General features: G+C 35.7%; 1 protein-coding gene across 1 annotated transcript; it reads left to right on the top strand.

Moving 5' to 3' along the window:
- Nucleotides 1-375: 375 nt before the first annotated feature.
- On the top strand, nucleotides 376-1,808 carry LOC122610260 (F-box protein CPR1-like). Its single transcript, XM_043783253.1, has one exon. It carries the CDS (start codon nucleotides 376-378, stop codon nucleotides 1,537-1,539), a length of 1,164 nt encoding a protein of 387 aa, XP_043639188.1. The 3' UTR covers nucleotides 1,540-1,808.
- The last annotated feature ends 17,839 nt before the right edge of the window (nucleotides 1,809-19,647 follow it).

The raw sequence follows: 19,647 nt of genomic DNA, 5'->3' as shown, positions 1-19,647 counted from the left end.
CACTAAAATTTGTACTACAAACGTCAAATTTGCAACTTCTGTTACATCTCAATCCATATATTGATGGATAGTTTATTAAAAAACTACTTTATATGTACTAATTATAATTATTGGAAAGGTCGAAACTCGAAAGGATAATATGTTTGCTTACGATCACTTTTATACGATTCTTACCGGCCCAGTTAACTAAGCACTTATTAAAACCTGCCTAATTGTATGTTTGGGCTACCCATATTGTCATATATTGAATTGAAACCCAATATTCATATCCATGCGACAGTGCGTCACAACTCACAAATTTGTTTCCCCCCTTTTCATTGAAACCCTAAACTAAAATTAATTTCAAAAACCCTCAAGCGCATTCCAAAAACCAAAATGTCTGACAACATACCCTTTGAAATCCAAACAGAAATCATAAAAAGGGTTCTGGATGTGAAATCATTGCTTCAATGTAGATCCGTTTCTAAACCGTGGAAGTCTGTCATCGACAGCCCGGAGTTTATCGCTGATTACCACGTCGACCACCCCCGTCCACCTCATCGTATGCTTGTAAGGTACGATGATCCTATTGATAATACAAAGACCAAATATGTATCTATTGTAGATGATTATGATAGTGATACTGATGATAATGATAGTTTTGCCCAACACAAGTTTCCCCTTACAATTCCCATTTCTGTTGATCAACTTATCGATCCCAAAATATTCGGTAGCTCTATTGGCTTGTTCTGCTTTTATAGTAAATTTTCTAGAAGTGACCAAAATATAGCTGTTATATGGAACCCTTCTATAAGAAAATCTGTTACTGTTGAAGTGCCAAATGTGTTAGATACGCCGTTTAAAACTGTAATCGGTTTTGGTGTTGAGCCCTTCTCTAATGACCCTAAGCTCGTCAAGATTCAAACTGTTGATGTGTTGGACTTGAAAACTATAAGTTCCATACCTAAGCAAGTTGAGGTTTGTAGTTTAAGCACAAGGGAATGGAGAACCTTGTCGGATGATTTGCCTCGTTTAACAGTTGCATTCACGGATGATCACCATGTAGTTATAGATGATTTTATATTTTGGCTTGCTCAGGATAGGGAATATGTGAATGGTTTGCCAATGAAACGTGATTTGGTTATGTTATTTGATATGGTAAGTGAAGAGTTTATGGAAATATACCTTCCCAATAATGTGACTAAGGACATTTACATTGATTTGTCTTTATCTAAGATACGGGAATCACTTGTTGTGGTTGGATGTAATTATAGTGTCGAGAAACGAGTTTATCATGTTTGGATGATGGAAGATGGTCTTTCAGATACTTTTACAAAGATGTACACCATTAGTAGACCCGAGGAAGCTGTATCTACAGTACTTTCGTTTAGGCACAATGGCGATCCCATAATTGGAATAGAAGATGAGTTTATTGGATCGGATGAACTTTTTGTTTATGACCCTGACTCAGAACAAATCAGTCCTATTGGGATTTCTGGAAGTATGTGTTCATGCTATGCAGCTTCCTACATGGAAAGGTTACGTTTGCTGAATTATTAAGACTGTAGATCTTAGCTCTACATACATGCATCGACGACAACAATAATGAAGACATGTGAAACGGCGGATCTTAGAATAAGTGACGCAAGCAATTTGATGGAGATTGATGTGCAATTATCAGGCTGATTCTGTCAAAAGTTAAAACGCTCAGTTATTTTTGGTTTACACTGAAGAAAACGTGCATTAATGTTAAGCATATGACCAATTGATCTACGTACTTATGATTTGTTTTTGCGTTGTAACCTTAGGATCACGATTTACTTTGGTAAATTTGGGAAAATAATTGGTTCAATCAAATCTCAGTGTATAAAATAATAATTTTAATCAAAATATATTATATAATTTTGTAAATTTCTTTCATATTATCGTCAATCTCTAGAAGCTAGACACACTATTTCCCCTTCCATGTTGATGAATCTATGGGTGGTGTGAATTTGAGTTATTACAATTTAACCTGTAATCCAAACGACATAAAAATTTGGGTTATACGAGTTGGGTCATGGTTCACGTATATTTTTTATTATTTTTTTTTTTTAATTTGTGGATCATTTGCCCGCAACAGGAAATTTAGTTTACGTTGTCTTAACCGGGTCCACGCTAGAAGCCCCTCACCCTCAATACCTAGTCGGAGGAGAAACCCCCAACCAAACCACCTGAAGGCACGACATTTAATTGGGGTAAAGCCATGTCCCCTTTGCAAGATTCAAACCTGCTTCACTGGAGGGTTTTTTGTGAAATTCCTTTTAAATGTTTTTTTCATGTCTCGGACTCGAAATCTTCGACATGTAAAGCCGGTGCTCAACTATTGAGCTATAATGGGAATTACAGAGTTCACGTATCTAAAACACAAATAAAATTGACACTTTACTATTTTATATAATATTTGTATAATCATCCCTGATGTTGATTGCTAGGATATTAGCTGTAGTTGACTGCAAGATCATTTTCCCTATTTGTATATATATGTATTTGCTTTTGTAGAAACTTTCATAGAAAAATTCAATCTCTTCCATACAAATATAGTAATAAAATAAATAAATTAGATGGATTTTAAGACTAGTCGTTGGTTAACGGTGAACTAAGCATGTTTTTAATGAATGATGTACCATTGACAACAAATATAAGTTGATCGGGTGGTGTTTTTTTTTTTTTAAACTATCAATCAAAGATTATTATTACTCCATCAAAGTGAGCAGGATGCTAACAAATTTGCAACATCATGGTTTAAGCCAAAAAAAACAACACCAAACACAAAATACAAATTCAAAGAAGTAACATCTTCACAAAACATTAATAACAATCATTACCACCCTATCGTGCCTAGATCAAAAGAAATCCAAGAATTCAAGGAGGGACTCTGTTGCTTCTACGGGTGTAAACGAGCCGAGCCAAACTCAAATACTGCCAAGCTCGAGCTTGAGCTCGAATTCGTTTTAGAAGCTCAGGCTCGAGCTCGACTCGAGATCGGCTCGTTTGTCAAAAAAAACTCTACAAGTTTGTGCTCGGGGTGCTGACTGTTAAAAGTGTAAAGGATTTTCTAAGAAGGGATGTTATCTATAGTGATAGTTTTGCCTTCGAATGGTGTAAGTGGGTCCCTCGGAAATGTAATCTATTCATGTGGAGAGCTCTTTTGTACCATATCCCCACCATGAAGTCTCTGTTGGATCGGAAGTGTGTCCAGGACAGTAGCACCAATCTGGACTGCGTATTTTGCGGTGAATCGATGGGAACTGTGAACCATCTCTTTTGTGAGTGTGTGGTAGCGGCTAGGGTTTGGCATATGGTTCAAGGGTGGTGTAAAACGGCTCCCTTTTTTGTATTTGAGCTGAAGGATCTCTTGGACGTCCATGAGAGGTGAAGGAAGTCGAAAGAGGAAAAAAACACGTTAAAAGGAATTATTCTCATCGGTTGTTGGAGCATATGGAAAGCTAGGAATGAAATCAAATTCGAGAATGCTACTTTTAAGATAAACAATATCCTCCAAGGTATTAAATCGATTGGTTATCTTTGGTATAAGAATAGATCGAAGAAGAAAAGTATTTCATGGAATGATTAGAGTAACTTTAAGTTTGTATAGTCCGTTGTTGTAAATATTGTATATATAGACCGCTGGCGTTTTTGCCGGGGTGAGTATGAATGAAATATTTACTTTTCAAAACAAAAAAGGTACAAGTGTACAACCTTTTAAATTTGATTTTTTTTTGAAAGATGTGGATCATTTGTTCACAATAATGGATCTAACTTACGTTGTCTTAACCGGGTCCGAACTAGAGAGCCCCTCACCATCAATACCTAGTAGGAGTGTAACATCCATATAAAATAAATCAATAAAAATAGATATATAAAAGGATTTAAATCATTATATATTATATTATATATTATATTATATATCTATCAATATATATATATAACAAGGTCCTAAATTCATTCATAAATAAATAGGAACCCTTAGATGAATTACATCTTTGATTGAGAACCATTAAATCAAATTTAATTATTTCATCTTTAATAAATGACGGTATTTATACTTATACTTTAAATGATTAGACAAAAAACCCCCTTAAATCATAAACCATAAATAATAATAATTATTATTGTATAAATATATGTACACGGAAAATTCCTTACGAATCATGGACCATAAATAAATAAATAATATAATATTAAATTTTATGTAAACGATTGACCATATTTTTTTTGAGTAACTATTTAGGAATTATATTTATATTTATATTTGGATATCCTATATTTATCTTATGGAAACTTTTAGATTTTTAATAATGTTACTAAAAAATATACCTTAGCCAATCAATCTACCCAAAATATATTGTTGTTTATCGATTGAAAAACTATACCCAAGTATATTTAAGATTCATGATCAAGCTAAAAGATAGATTTTGAGATACAAATAAATGAAAATCTTTTGTAAAAATCGTCGTTGACTTCTGCTAATCATATTAAATTAAATATTAGGTATAAGATAATAATTATTTAGTAAAATCAAGAATTTTGATTGGTTAATGGGTCGTTACAGGCAACATTTTGAGTATGTTAAATGTTGAAAGTTGAAAAAAAAAAGAGACAGAGTTTGGTTTAATAGTAAGTAATGATAGTATAATTACATAATATTGGGTATTAAATATGTTTATGGATAATTTTGGTTCAGAAAATGATTAATCTTCTTAAACACTAGCCTAAGATTCTTCTTAAATTCATATAAATGTGATAAGTGAATTTCATTTACTCTCTTTTCTAATCTTACTCTTTAATTTCTACATATCACAATTCTATGAATTAAGAGAACTTTTAGGCTAATGAATTAGGATAATTAATAATTCCCCATATTCATCAAGATTTACATAATCCAAAAAAATATTAAGTTCAATTTTTATTAAAATCCAATGAGACAAAAAGACTATAATTAAAAAAAATATCAACTAATGAGTTTTTTTATTTCATAAGATAAACGACATAAACAAATATTAATCAAGTGAAATTGAACATTTTAATCGGTTGATAAATATTTAGAAAAATTATATTTTAATACATACTACATTTACGTCCGTGTTAAATACACGAGTGATAAAATTATTTGTTAATTTTGTAAATTCAGATGTAAAATATGTAGTTTTAGAAAATTTAAAAAAGTTATAATTATAAGACATTGAACGCATATAGTGTATTTCAACTTATGTAATACTCCCTCCGTCTCATTAAAAGTGTTCAGTTTTGAATTTTTTCAAAGTCCTTTTTGTGCAACTTTGACCTTATATATTTGTTTGTATTATATGAAATTTGATGAATATTATATGAATTGATTAAGTTTTAGATGTGTTTTCATTGATATAACTTTCATCGAAAATTATCTAACACAACTATTATTTAAGGTCAAAGTTATAAAACGAAGAATTTAAAAGGTCAAAATAAGACACATGGGACAGATGGAGTATTATGTTGTAGATAATATTTGTTTATATTTTTTACCTGACATTTGTTGCATATCATCACTTACAAACCAACTTTTGATTAAAAAATAAATAAAAAATAGTTAATAAAAATGTAGGTGAAAATTATACCCTTTATTTTCTGATTCAAAACAATATATCAATTTTCTAGGGAAAAAAATGAATTCTTAAAATGAATTTGAAAACTAAATATATTGATTAAAAACTATTTTTGAGGTTCATGGTCTAATTAAAAGATAGAGTTTGACATAAAAATAAATGAAAATTAATATTAAATAGCGAGTTATTAGTTAATAAAAATAAAAAAATTATGAACTTAAAACATAAAACTATGTAAAATTCTTTGTTGCTTTTTGTTAATCATATTAAATATTGGGGATAAGATAAGAATTATATAGTAAAAATTTGTTAAATGATGAAAAATAGAAAAAGATATTCCAAGTTGATCGTAACATATAAAAAAATTATAATTTAGGTATTTAATGAGGTTATAAAATGTAATTATTAATGTAAAACAAAAAAGTATAAATTAGTGAGAAATTTTATATAAAAATATATATAATAATTTTTGTGTGCGTCCATAGTTTTTATTTTTAATTATGAATTATGACATAAGCAAGTTTTAATTTGATAAAATCGAGCAGTTTTGTTTTAGTGTATATAAAAATAAAGATAAAAATAAAAGATAAATATATGTCTACTCGCGTATTACGTTTCGTTTAACAAAACTAAAAATTAATTACCTAATTAATTTAGTTAAAAGTTACGTAAATATGGTAATTCGATTAGTATATATTATATTTTATTACATTATTAATACGAGTATATTAAAATATCTAGATATCTGAGCGATTAAAGTTTTTCTTCAAGGAATCAAAAGAAAACACTACGTCTCTAAATATATATCAAAAAGAAACGTTAATTCCAAAATAGAGAAGTTTGGACCCTTGGATAAAGTTTAACTTTTAGTTATAACCATTAGATCAAAACAATGATGTCATATACCTTTTTTTAACTTTTTTAGATTTAATTTTTATTCAATAAACTAAATAATTTTTATTTCCCAATATAAATTTGTAGATATTATTTATTAATGTTATTTAATATATAATTATGGAAACTAATATTTTTTAGATTTTATATTATTTTTCATATTTAAAATGAATTTTGACTTTTTATTTTATAAAATTTTCTTTTTAATCGGTACGATACACAGATATGAATAACTGGAAAAATTTTGACATAACTTTTCAATAATTACTCAACGATTTTTGAATTAATGAATAACTGGAAAAAAAACAAATACAAAATCTATAATAAACCATCACAAATATGTATCAAAAAAATAGTTGTATGAAAATCGTAAAGATATGTTGAGTCTTGGATTCGCTGATTAGACTTACTCGCTGACATATATAGTCAGCAAGTCTTCAGTGAGTCCAGTGACTCTCTTCAGCGGGATGTATGCTGACCAAATGTTCGTCATGGCGGGAAGTATTCAAACAATATGAAGACAAGAGTCACATGGTGGTTCTTCCAACTGTAACATACCTTACTTGGTAAAGGTACATGTTGGGACCAAAACTTGGGTCTTCTCTCTCATACCCATTTTGGTAAAGAAGACAAAGGCTTTTGCTTGGAAGTACAAGGAGCCAATGGAATGTCGACAACCACCATCTATCACCATCAAAGGAAGGCTGTGTTGCCCTAATTCTTTCTCTATATAAAGCAACGCAGCCGCATTGTATCAAGTGTGTTAGTCACCTTGAAAGTGTGTGTCACTAGTAATTGTTCAAGTTTTTAGTGTGTCTAGACTTAGCAATTACCTTTGTTCTTTTGTATTCTTGTAAGTCAAGGGTGTAAGATCAACCATGTATTCATCGTTTAATCAATGATACATATGATTATCCTTGCATTGATTTATTACAATTGAACTTGTTATTGTTCTTGTCATTTATCTTCTTATTTACTTTCTTGTCTAATTTAAATATAGCATAAGTTGTGCATTCGTGGACCATCAAGTGGTATCAGAGTCACCGTTCCTAAATCATTGGAACAAGATCTGTTTGCCTCCTTGTGTTTACATCTAAAATTTATGTTTTTTAATCTTTCTTGAAACTCTCTTTCTAAAACAAGAACATGTCTTCTGTTCCCAGCCTTGTGAACATACGTGACTTTGGCTATGTGTCGACACCTCCTAAATTCGAGCCCAAGGATTTTGGGTCTTGGAAGGAGAGGATGCTTCTTCACATCTTTGGTGTGGAACCCTATTTAATGACCATATTAACTGAGGGTCCATACGTACCGATGTATGTCCAAAGGACTCTAGGAGCTACACCTGAAACTCCTGAGATAGTCACTGACCTGGTTAAACCAGAGGTTCAATGGACAGATGAAGAAAGAAAGCTGGTAAATCTTGATGCTAGGTTGAAAAACATGTTTATCGTCACTCTTCCCACTGAAATCATGAAGCTAGTCATCAAGTATCCCTCTTCAAAGGAAGTATGGGATAGACTGGTCAGCACCTATGAAGGATCTGCTGACCACATCAAAATCAAGAAAATTGATTTGAAACGAGCTTATGAAAACTTCTTATCTCTTTCTGATGAAAGTCTTGAGAGAACCTATAATCGCTTTAAAGGTTGCTCAATGATATGACAAATGTTGGCATTACTCATGATAATTTTGAAGTATGTCATAAATTCATCGACTCTCTTCCTCTTAAGTGGCAAAACTTAAGACAAACTCTTCGTACAACGAAGAAAATCCAAGATTTTGATCTTGAAGAACTTTTTGGCACTCTTCAATTTGAAGAGAGAGCATTGGCTCAAAACATTCGAGTCTCTGCTGATGCCAAAAGACATGCTGGCCCTTTTTCTTCTTCCTCTGTCAGCATATCCTCTCATCCTATTTCTGACCCTATAGCTCTTGTTTCTACTGAGCCCATCGATCTCTATGATGGTTCCAGTATCTCAAATCTTCCAGCACCTATTCAAACTCTCATTGATGAGCTGGATGATGAAGAAAAACAAGACTTGTTTAATGATTTTATGGGCTTTGCCCTTGTTGCTGGTAGAAAATACTCCAGAAGGTGGAACAATCGCAAAACGGTTGCTCCCCTCAAACCTCCTGTTGATAAATCACAGGAAGAGTGCTGGAGGTGTGGCAGAAAAGGTCACTACCAGAAGGAGTGCAGAGTCTCTATTCTCACTCCTGCAGCTCCTAAACCTAATCCTTCTAAATCTGCTGATGAATACAGAAACAAATACTATCAGCTGAAGGCTAAGGTGGCTGAAACAGAGGATGCCAAAGTACCAGCAAAAGGACTTGTTGCTAAAGAACATGATTGGGCTGACTCAGATGATTCTGATGATGACGATTATGTTGATGCCATGTGCCTTATGGCACTTGCTGACAGTGATGCTCTAGTCAGTGGGTAAACGTCACTGTTAAAAAGGTACACTCTCTTCTGATCATGACAAGACCAAAATTATTGAGTCTTTGTCTTGTGAGCTTTAGTTTATAGAAAGTCTACGTGCTGAACTTCAATCTAAACTTAACTCTGCTGGAGTAGAGTTAAGTGAAAAATCTGAAAAACTTATGAAATTGAAAAACGTTCATATTGAACTTCAATCTCATGAGTTAATGACTCAGAAACTCCAACTTGAAAATGAAACTCCTAAGGCTGAAGTTTTTAATCTAAAGAAGATTGTGACCTCCTGGTCAAAGGCTTCCAAATTTCATCATCAATGTTTGAGTGAGCAAGTCCCTGCTCAAGTACAAGCAGTGATTGGTGGCAATTTTGATGCTGCTGCCTCAATTGCTGACTCATTTAATGATGATGTAAAGCCTGAAATCTCTATTCCTCCACCCTCTTCATCTTCCATCTCTCCTGAAGAGATGAAAAAGTGGTATTTTGTCAAGGGACAAAATGACTACCATGCTGAGATGGATTCTAAAGCTATATCTTCCACCAGTGTGCCCTCTGCCTCTAATGTTAAAAGTACCAGTTCCTTAACCAGTACTTTTGACATGTTCTCTCATCTTCCCATTGTTGGCATGATGCCACATGAAGGGAGAGTTCAACATTCTCCACCCAGAACCTTTAAAGGGGATATTTCAAGTAATGGGTATGTACCCATTGCTCCTTAGCAACTATCTGTAAAAGGTGCTGAGCCATTTAAAAGAAGCACTATTGCTGCTCCTTATGACTATGGTACTCCTCAGCGAGTTAATCAGGTCGTTCAGCAACTCTCTAGTGCTCAATCTTCCTCTCAGCTGGAACCTACCCATGCTAATCCCATGTCTGAACATGATCGTCTAATGAACAGACGGGTTAGGTTCACTGATGCAAGACATCAGCAACTACTTCCCACAAAGGCTGTACCTGTTGATACTCAAACTCATATGGCATCTCAATCTATGCCTTTAAAATCAAATCTATGGCATAACACTCCGAAAAGAGGAAGACTGCCTTCACAAAATAGGCCTATAACTCCTCAGCGGGGACATTTGCCACATCAGCAAATGAGACCTACTACTCCACAAAGAGGACAAGTTCCTTCTCAGCACAATCAATCCTTAGTGTCGAACATGGAGTACTTACCTCATAGGCAAATGAGGTCAGTGACTCCAAATCATCAAATCAGATCCATCACTCCTAACCGAGTGAATCAGTCTCAGCAGGGTTCCTCTTCTTCCTATCCTGCTGGAAAGCAAGCATGGACCATGATTAGAGGACATCAAAATCCTCAAAATCATCATGGTGAGTCCATCCTTGGTCCTGTTCCTCAATTGCCCCCTCCTAAACTTAGACAAAGGAGTAAATCCAAGTCTAAGAAAAAGAGCAAGGCCTCATCTTCCTCTTCTCCTCAAATAAATGAGCTTACTCAGCGAGTGAATGATCTTTCTTCTCAGCTGAGGGACTTTCTCATTTAGAATCAACAAGGCAACCCCTCTGACAAAAAATGCTATCTTTGTAGCAGCAGAGGACATGTTGCCTCTGAATGCGTTTCAGTCAAGCTCAAGAGATGCTATAGCGATTGTAGTTCAACCAAACATCTCTGTATCTGCTGAAACATCTTCTTCCTCTACAAGGATCAGTGAGAACCTCTCTACTGAACCTGTAATCAGTGACACTTCTTCTGTCACAAATACAAGCATTGCTGAATATATTGCAGCTCAGCGCATTGAATTTCCCCATTCTCAGAGGGTTATTTCAAATGCTTGGGGGCAACCTTCAATGCTAGTCGAGTATAGTGCTCCTGATGTAGTGAGCAGCTATGCATATCTTCATAGTAATGAAACCAGTGTAATGCCCTTCAATGAAGATGATAACACCTTTAGTCTTGTCTCTGTGGGAAATCACACTACTTTTGAGGAGGCTCTCTAGAGCCAACATCCTCCTCTGAAATACCTTTAGTTAATCCTGCTGAAAGGGCAACGGATGAACAAAGTGAAGCCTAAATCCTTTTTTTATATCCATGCAGGGCTCGCTGGGAAAAGGAGTGTGGTATTTGGACAGCGGTTGTTCAAAACACATGACTGGCTCTAAGTCCCTGCTGGATAACTATACAGAGGCACCTGGTCCTTAAGTGGTGTTTGGTGATAACTCCACTGGACAAACCGAAGGGTATGGTATTCTTTCCAATGGCCTCATAAAATTCTCTAAAGTTGCTTATGTAAATGGATTAAAGCATAATCTCATCAGCATAAGTCAACTATGTGATGCTGACTACAAAGTAATCCTTGATAAACATCAAGGCACTGTAGTGAACATCAACAAGGAAGTCTTCTTGGTAGCACCAAGAAAATGAGATGTATATCTTGTAGACTTCACTCCTATCAAAACTGATAGTGACTTGTTTCTTTGCTAAGTCAGCATCCGAGTTAAATTGGTTATGGCACAAGCGTATGTCGCATGTGAACTTTAAAACCATAAACATACTGGCCAAAAGGAATCTTGTTCGTGGCCTTCCACCTCTTTCCTTTGAAAAAGATAGACTTTGTGGTGCTTGTGAAAAAGGCAAATGCCATAGAGCTACCTTCAAAACAAAACAAGCAAATTCTGTTAAGGGTTGCTTTCATCTTCTTCACATGGACCTTTTCTGTAAGTCACTTAGCCACCAGATCTACGAGATTAGATAACTAGTGTTTAATTGTGGAAAATCTCGAACACTAGCAATTAACAATATTCGGTAAACCGAAAACACGAACAATATTTGAATGGAATAATGAAGCCTTGTGTTAATTCGGTAATAAAAATTACAATTAACACACGCGCTTATGAAAACCGAAAATACGCACTAGAGAGATTTTACTTAAGCATAAGGTCTAATCTCCTATTTATACTAATCTAATATGGACCGAAACTTATTCTCAAGACCAAAGCCCGAACCAATTCGGCCTAATGAGGTCTAGCTAGACCTCCAAGGTCGACCTAGACCAACCTAGACCGATCTAGTTACCGTTTCGATTAACTTGGTCGTTTATGACCTTATTACATACAAAATAAAACGTTTAACTAATTACATATACAAATGACTCAAGATAAACTTCTATAATGATGTTGTCACCCGGAAATGCACCTACAGACTCCCCCTTGACATCAGCATTTAGAAGTTTTCGTCGATCTTCAAAGTCTTCAGTTGTAATACATAAGCAATAGTAACAGAAATGCAAAAACGGACACCCCTTGACTATTGCCACCAATTCTAACAATCATTAGTAAAAAAATCTGCATCAACAGACTTCCATTTAACCAATGATATCAGGTCTTCTTTCGGTAAGACTTGATCTTCATGCGCTGCACACTAATCTTTAAACTGCAAAATCTCTATATCCTTCTGATAGTTAACAAATCCAATACACGGATTGTAATTCTCCCCCTCAACACTATCCTTCTCCAAATTAAGCTCCAAGCAATATTATCATGCCAAACATCATAACTTCAAAGTAATCGATAAATCATTGCTTCCAAGCAATCCAAATATCATCGATTCCCCAAGCAATAACAAATATCATGCAAAACAACATAGTTAAATCCATTTGATCTTCAAGCTTAACCGGCATATGACAGAGAAGTTGAATCTCCAACAATCAGTATTGAATTTAATCAGCTCCCACAAAGATAAGAAATTATGTAACTTGAATCTCAGATATGCAACACTTACAAGATCCATGTCTTTAACCAATCGTTTCTGACTTTGTCTTGTAACTTCACAAATCCACCAATCACCTGACGTCTTTTATACCAAATCTCCCCCTCAAGGTAAGCATCTCCAAAATACATAGAGAACCACTTAATCTGCAACCCTTTCACTAGTTACCAGATTAATTATCTCTACATCATTGGCATAAAATTAAAATTTGATCAACTACTTGAGTACAAATGATTAATTTCATCCCAAAAGCTCTAAGACAAAATCTCAAACACATGCTCAACAAAGATCATCTACAGTTTAATCGACTTTCAACCCTAGTCTTTAATCTTCATCTGATTCATCTGAATCACCTAATTTATAATCAGGCGCCTTTGATCCAAAAATTAGGTCAGACACATGTCACACAGACTCAAAACCAGAAAGCAACCAGAATTTTGTATAGTAAACATGGAAGATTATAAATTTTTATCCCCCCGTTTTCTCTACAAAATTCTTAAAACAGCTAGTATGTTTGTTTTTGGTTTCAGCTAATCTCTCATTCTTATCTTCCTCCCACGGTTGTTCACATATGTAATCAAGAGGTAACCCAGTAACTCCTTGTCAGAACAACCTTTTTGGCCTGATCATGAATTTTCCCTAAGATTTCCCAGAATCTTCAGTAGAAGATAGACCTCGAGCCATCAATGTTTCAAAAGGATAAGTATAGAACCTAAACTCGACCAAGCTTACAAGTCCCAAACTCGAATACGGAATTTCAAACCAAAACTCAAATGAGTTTTCAAGTTCAAAACTCAAACAAGTTAGACCTAAGCTTAACCAAGATTACAAGTTCGTTAGTTCAAGGATAAGTTCGGAACCTAACGATTGTTCAAAGTCTACAAGTTCAAAACTCGAAAGACACATTTCAAACCCTAACTCAAGTGAGTTTATGAGTACAAAAAATAGTCGGAGAATTTCAGACCTAAACTTGAGAAAAACCGAAAAAATTCGTTACCCAATGAAAGGAGCTACACCTTGGTCTAGCTAGACCATGGTCTAGCTAGACCTTGGTCGAACATACCAGAAAAACCAAAACACAAAAACCGTAACGTTGTAAGAACTTAAGATTGTTTAAGTACACAAGTTCAAAATTCGAAAGACGAAGCTTCAAATCCGAACTCAAGAAAGTTTCGAATTCAAAAACCACGTCTAAGATTTTCAAAACTTTTACCTTAAAACCAAACCTTCGAAAAAAATACAAAATGAGTCGATTGTTATATATAGGACAAGGAACCGAAAGGAAGATAACTTGATCGGCAAGAAGGTCGAGCTAGACCTTGGTCGAACTTGAGTTTGAACGAATGGCTCACAATTGTTGAAATTCTAACCCCGAACCAATACACGATTCAAAGCTCTGATACCAATTGTAAGTCCCTTAGCCACCAGATCTACGAGATTAGATAACTAGTGTTTAAGTGCGGAAAGTCTCAAACACTAGCAATCAACAATATTCGGTAAACCGAAAACACGAACAATATATGAATGGAATAACGAAGCCTTGTGTTAATTCGGTAATGACAATTACAATTAACACACGAGCTTATGAAAACCGAAAATACGCACTAGAGAGATTCTACTTAAGCATAAGGTCTAATCTCCTATTTATACTAATCTAATATGAACCGAAACTTATTCTCAAGACCAAATCCCGAACCAATTCGGCCTAATGAGGTCTAGCTAGACCTCCAAGGTTGACCTAGACCAACCTAGACCTTCCTAGACCGATGTAGTTACCGTTTCGATTAACTTGGTCATTTATGACCTTATTACATACAAAATAAAACGTTTAACTAATTACATATACAAATGACTCAAGATAAACTTCTATAATGATGTTGTCACCCGGAAATACACCAACATTTTCGGTCCAGTGAATGTCCAAAGTCTAAAGGGTAGTAGATACACTTTAGTAATTGTGGATGAATATTCACGATATACTTGGACAATCTTTCTTAATTCTAAGAGTGATGCTGCTGATGAAATTATCAAATTCATTAAGAAAATGGAAAATCTCAACAGCATAAGAGTTAAAGAACTCAGAAGTGATCATGGCACTGAGTTTAGAAATCACACTCTTGAATCTTTTTGTGCTGATCAAGGAATTTTACAAAACTTCTCTTCTACTAGAACTCTTGAGCAAAATGGTGTTGCTGAAAGGAGAAATAGAACTCTTACTGAGGCAGCACGTACAATGCTCAGTGAGTCCTCTCTTCCCAGTAGGTTTTGGGCTGAAGCAGTCAACACCTCTTGTCACACTCAAAACCGTTGTCTCATTGTTAAAAGACATGACAAGACAGCATATGAAGTGTTGAAAGGAAAGAAACCGCAAATCAAATACTTCCATGTATTTGGTTGTCCCGTCTTTATTCTTAATAATAAGGATCATCTAGGCAAATTTGATCCTAAAGTTGATGATGGTTACTTTGTTGGATATTCTGCCATTAGCAAAGCTTTAAGAGTATTTAATACTCGACTTCAAAAAGTAGATGAATCCATTCATGTCACGTTTGATGAAAGCTCATCTGCTCTTAAAGATATCCATCCATCTTCTACTTAAGAGATCTTCAATGAGTTCACTAATCCTCCTATGGAGGATGCTGACTCATTTGTTGATGCTTCTTGCTCACCTCTTCTTGATTAGTAACTCACTGAGAACAGTTCAGCAGATCCTAAGCTGGAGCAAGTTGCTACTCATATCTATATGATTGAGCCAGTTGAGCCTATCTTAAGGTCAATCCATGCTGCATCAGCCAAAGCTAGATCACTGGCTGATGATGTGCAAGTTAATGACTCTGCTGATGATGAGTTTCATGATGCTTCAGCTAACGCTGAAGACATGGAGTCTGCTGATGACCCCATCATTATTGATAACTCAAATCAGTTAAATGGCTCCACTGATCAAACTCTTGTTGAACCATCAATAACCATTGATCTCTCCTCTTATCCTTCTCCTGCTGATCCCACACAAATGTCTTCTGCTGCCACTCTAGGTTCATCAAGTGTCCCATCACTTAAATGGACTTCAAGTCATCCTGCTCACCAAATTATTGGTGATCCTCAGCAGGGCATTGTAACTAGATTAGCAACTAGAAACACATGTCTATATGTTAATTTCTTGTCAATGATTACTCCTAAGAATATTGGAGAGGCTATGGTTGACCCATCGTGGGTTGCTGCCATGCAAGAAGAACTAACACAATTCCAAATACAGCATGTCTGGTTCTTGGTTCCTCTTCCTCCTGGCAAAGAACCCATTGGAACTAAATAGGTTTGTAGGAATAAAATGGATGAAGATGGTGTTGTTATACGCACCAAGGCTAGGTTAGTAGCTCAAGGTTACCTTCAAGAAGAAGGTGTTGACTATGACGAAACCTTTGCTCCAGTGGCCAGACTTGAAGCAATACGCTTATTCTTGGCACATGTTGCTTATCGAAACTTCACTGTATATCAAATGGATGTCAAAAGTGCATTCCTAAATGGAAAACTCGAAGAAGAAGTTTATGTGGAGCAGCCACCTGGTTTTGAAGACCTAACCAAGCCAAACCATGTTTATCGTATTTATAAGGCATTATATGGTCTTAAACAAGCTCCCAGAGCTTGGTATGACACTCTCTCTGAATTTCTTCTTTCTCATGAGTTTCAGCAAGGATCTATAGACAACACCCTCTTTATTTATAAAAAGGGTGCTCATGTCCTATATGTACAAATATATGTCGATGACATCATATTTAGATCTTCCAGCAAAAAACTTTGTAATAAGTTTAGCTCACTAATGTCTTCTCTCTTTGAAATGAGTATGATGGGTGAGCTGACCTTCTTCCTTGGTCTACAAATTCGCCAACTTCCTGATTGCATTTTTATAAACCAAGAAAAATACATACGAGACATGCTGGCTAAATTTGATATGTCTAATATCACTACAAAGCCTACTCCCATGTCTCCTCCAAACAATCTCCATGCTGACCTTGATGGTAAGCATGTGAACCCCACTTTCTATCGTGGGATGATAGGCTCGCTGATGTATCTCACAGCGAGTCGTCCAGACATTATGTTCGCTACTTGTCTTTGTGCAAGATATCAAGCATCTCCCAGGGAGTCTCACCTTCTCGCTGTCAAGCGTATCTTCAAATATCTCAAAGGGACTTCCTCTCTAGGTCTTTGGTATCCCAAAGATTCTAACTTTGACTTAGTTACATACTCTGATTCTGACTATGCTGGTTGCATGTTAGATAGGAAAAGTACTAATGGTGGATGTCAACTGTTGGGGGGAAGGCTGACTAGTTGGTCTAGTAAGAAATAACATACAATCTCCATCTCCACTGTTGAAGCAGAGTATGTGTCAGCAGCAAGTTGTTGTGCACAAGTCCTCTGGATGAAAAACCAACTTGCTGACTATGACTTAAATTTTTCTAAAATCCCATTTATGTGTGACAACACTAGTGCTATTGCCATCACACATAACCCTGTTCAGCATTCCAAAACTGAGCATATTGACATTAGGTATCACTTCATTCGTGATCATGTCATGAAGGGGGATGTTGAAATTTACTTCATCCCCACTGATGACCAACTTGCTGACATCTTCACTAAACCTTTAGATGAAAATAGATTCAAGGATCTCGTCAGCAGGTTGGGAATGCTAAATGGTGAGTCTGCTACTTAACTTACATATCTTTTGTAAGTTAAAATCTCTTGACTAATATCAAGATCCTCAGCAAGTTCAAGTGTGTCTTACTTGCTACAAAACAAGGCAATGAAGAGCCCTAAAGTCTTCATCTAGTCCCGCAGCAAACGGCTGCTGGTAAAGACTTCTAAAATCTGTTGATCCTTGATGCTTTGGGAAAAAGCATAATAAAAGTAATAGGGTGCTGAAAGTCCCTATCTAGTCCAGCAGCAAACGGCTGCTGGTAAAGACATATAAAATCCGTTGATCCCTGATGCTTTGGGAAAAAGCTTAATAAAAGTAATAGGGTGCTAAAAGTCCCTATCTGCTGGTAAAGACATCTAAAATCCGTTGATCCCTGATGCTTTGGGAAAAAGCATAATAAAAGTAATAGGGTGCTGAAAGCCCTTATCTAGTCCAGCAGCAAACGGCTGCTGGTAAAGACTTCTAAAATCCATTGATGGCTGACAATTTGCCAAAAATTGTTTAATGCTCATCAGCATCCACTCTTTCTTTCTTTGTGGTGCTGATTAAAACTTGGTAACCATTCCTTTTAATATAATAAACTCTTCAGTGGATACTTCAATTTATCTGAGTGTATTCCACTACGTATTTTGTTAATATTTTATTATATATATCTCAAACGGTTACCTCGATTTTCTCCTAAATGGGCAACTTGTACACTGTACGCGCCGTATGAACTCGAGTACAGTTGAAATCGTGGTTCATATAGTCACATCATACTTCTCTCATACGTACATATAAACAGTGTCTCACAATTTAATATAATTTTTTTTATGCCACGTATGAAAGAGAGTACATGTGACGACTCACTTTTTGCAATCATGGGACCTATATCCATGCCATATATATGAAAATCTCTTCCTCTTCACCTTCTTTTACGTTCATTTCATTCTCTCAATCTTTCATATTCTCTCAATCTTTCATATTCTCTAAAATCTCTCATATTCTCTCAAATCTTTCCTACTTTCTCTAAATATTCATCTCAAATTCTTATATCATCATCTCATCTAAAATGGCTTCTTCATCTGCTCCTGAACAACAAAATCTCTCATATCTCAACTCTAAAATCTATGATAATGAAGGCATTAATCCTTCTAATCAAGTGTCTTTCCAAGCTTCTAAGTTGGTTATCAAGGCCAATAACTATTTGGGATCTGAAGAGATCCCATCAAAAATCAAAGGTAACTTCTCCATGCTCGACTTCATAGTGGGATGCCCAGTTAGAAGGGCTATTTATAGCGATCATAAAGAAATAGCTGTCCACCTCCTAAGGGAGTTCTGGTGGACATGTGATTACAAAGTTGCAAGTAGCACCATTACTGGTACCGTCATGAAAGGGACACGTACTATATCTATCTCAGTGGATCTACTGAGACAAGTTCTTCGTCTTCCAAATCAATCTGAAGAACGACCATTTGTTGAACTTGTAGAAACAAATGTTTGGAAGGAATGGCCGCTCCCACACCTGTTCATAGCAATCCACAAAAGAAGTTCTTGCCTGGGGTCTGGAGGTTGCTGTTTACTCATGTCATTCAATGTCTTGGTGGAAATAGTGGCTCATTTGATCAAGCCACTGCTGCTCAAATGCAGATGATCTATGCACTGGCAAATGGTGGTAATATAGACTTTGCCAGTGTCATTTTTGAAGACCTAAAGGGAAAGGTCACTATAAGGAACAGGTCAAGCTCTGTACCATTTTCCAGATTTCTATTGCTGATCTTCAAGCATGAGCTGAAGGGAGAATATCTTCCTGAAGGTGCTCACTATCTTTTCTCTCCAAGGGTTGCGAGCTCTGTATATAAAATTCCTGCTTGCGACCCTGAGCAATTCGACTCCAAGTATGCTGTGCTCACTCCAGCTATGAGGCAGGTACTTTATTCTGTATATCCTGAAATTTATAAACCTAACCCTGCTGGAGCTAGTATGCTGATAATCCCCCCAGCAGCCTCCAAAGCTCCCAAGAAAGCCAAAACACTTGCATCTTCTTCCACTTCACCTCCTGCTGTTGTCCCAAAACAGCAGCAACGAGTATCAAAGGGCAAAACTACTAAGTTTAAGAAGTCCTCATTGCCCAAGGATAATAGAGACCCAGCCAGCCCATCAGCAGTCTCAAAAAAGGCTGCTGACGAGAAAAAGGTAACCAAAAGCAGCCACCTCAAACTTCTGTAGGCGAGGTTGGTGAAGATCAAGGGCCACCCCAGCCCATTAGAGTTGAGTCCACCGAACAAACTATTCCCTCTTCTTCTTCTCAACC

Source organism: Erigeron canadensis, chromosome 8, assembly GCF_010389155.1.
Source record: "Erigeron canadensis isolate Cc75 chromosome 8, C_canadensis_v1, whole genome shotgun sequence".
NCBI classification, from domain to species: Eukaryota; Viridiplantae; Streptophyta; class Magnoliopsida; order Asterales; family Asteraceae; genus Erigeron; species Erigeron canadensis.
Note: the sequence above shows the minus strand (reverse complement) of the source record. Positions and strands in the feature narration are given on the sequence as shown.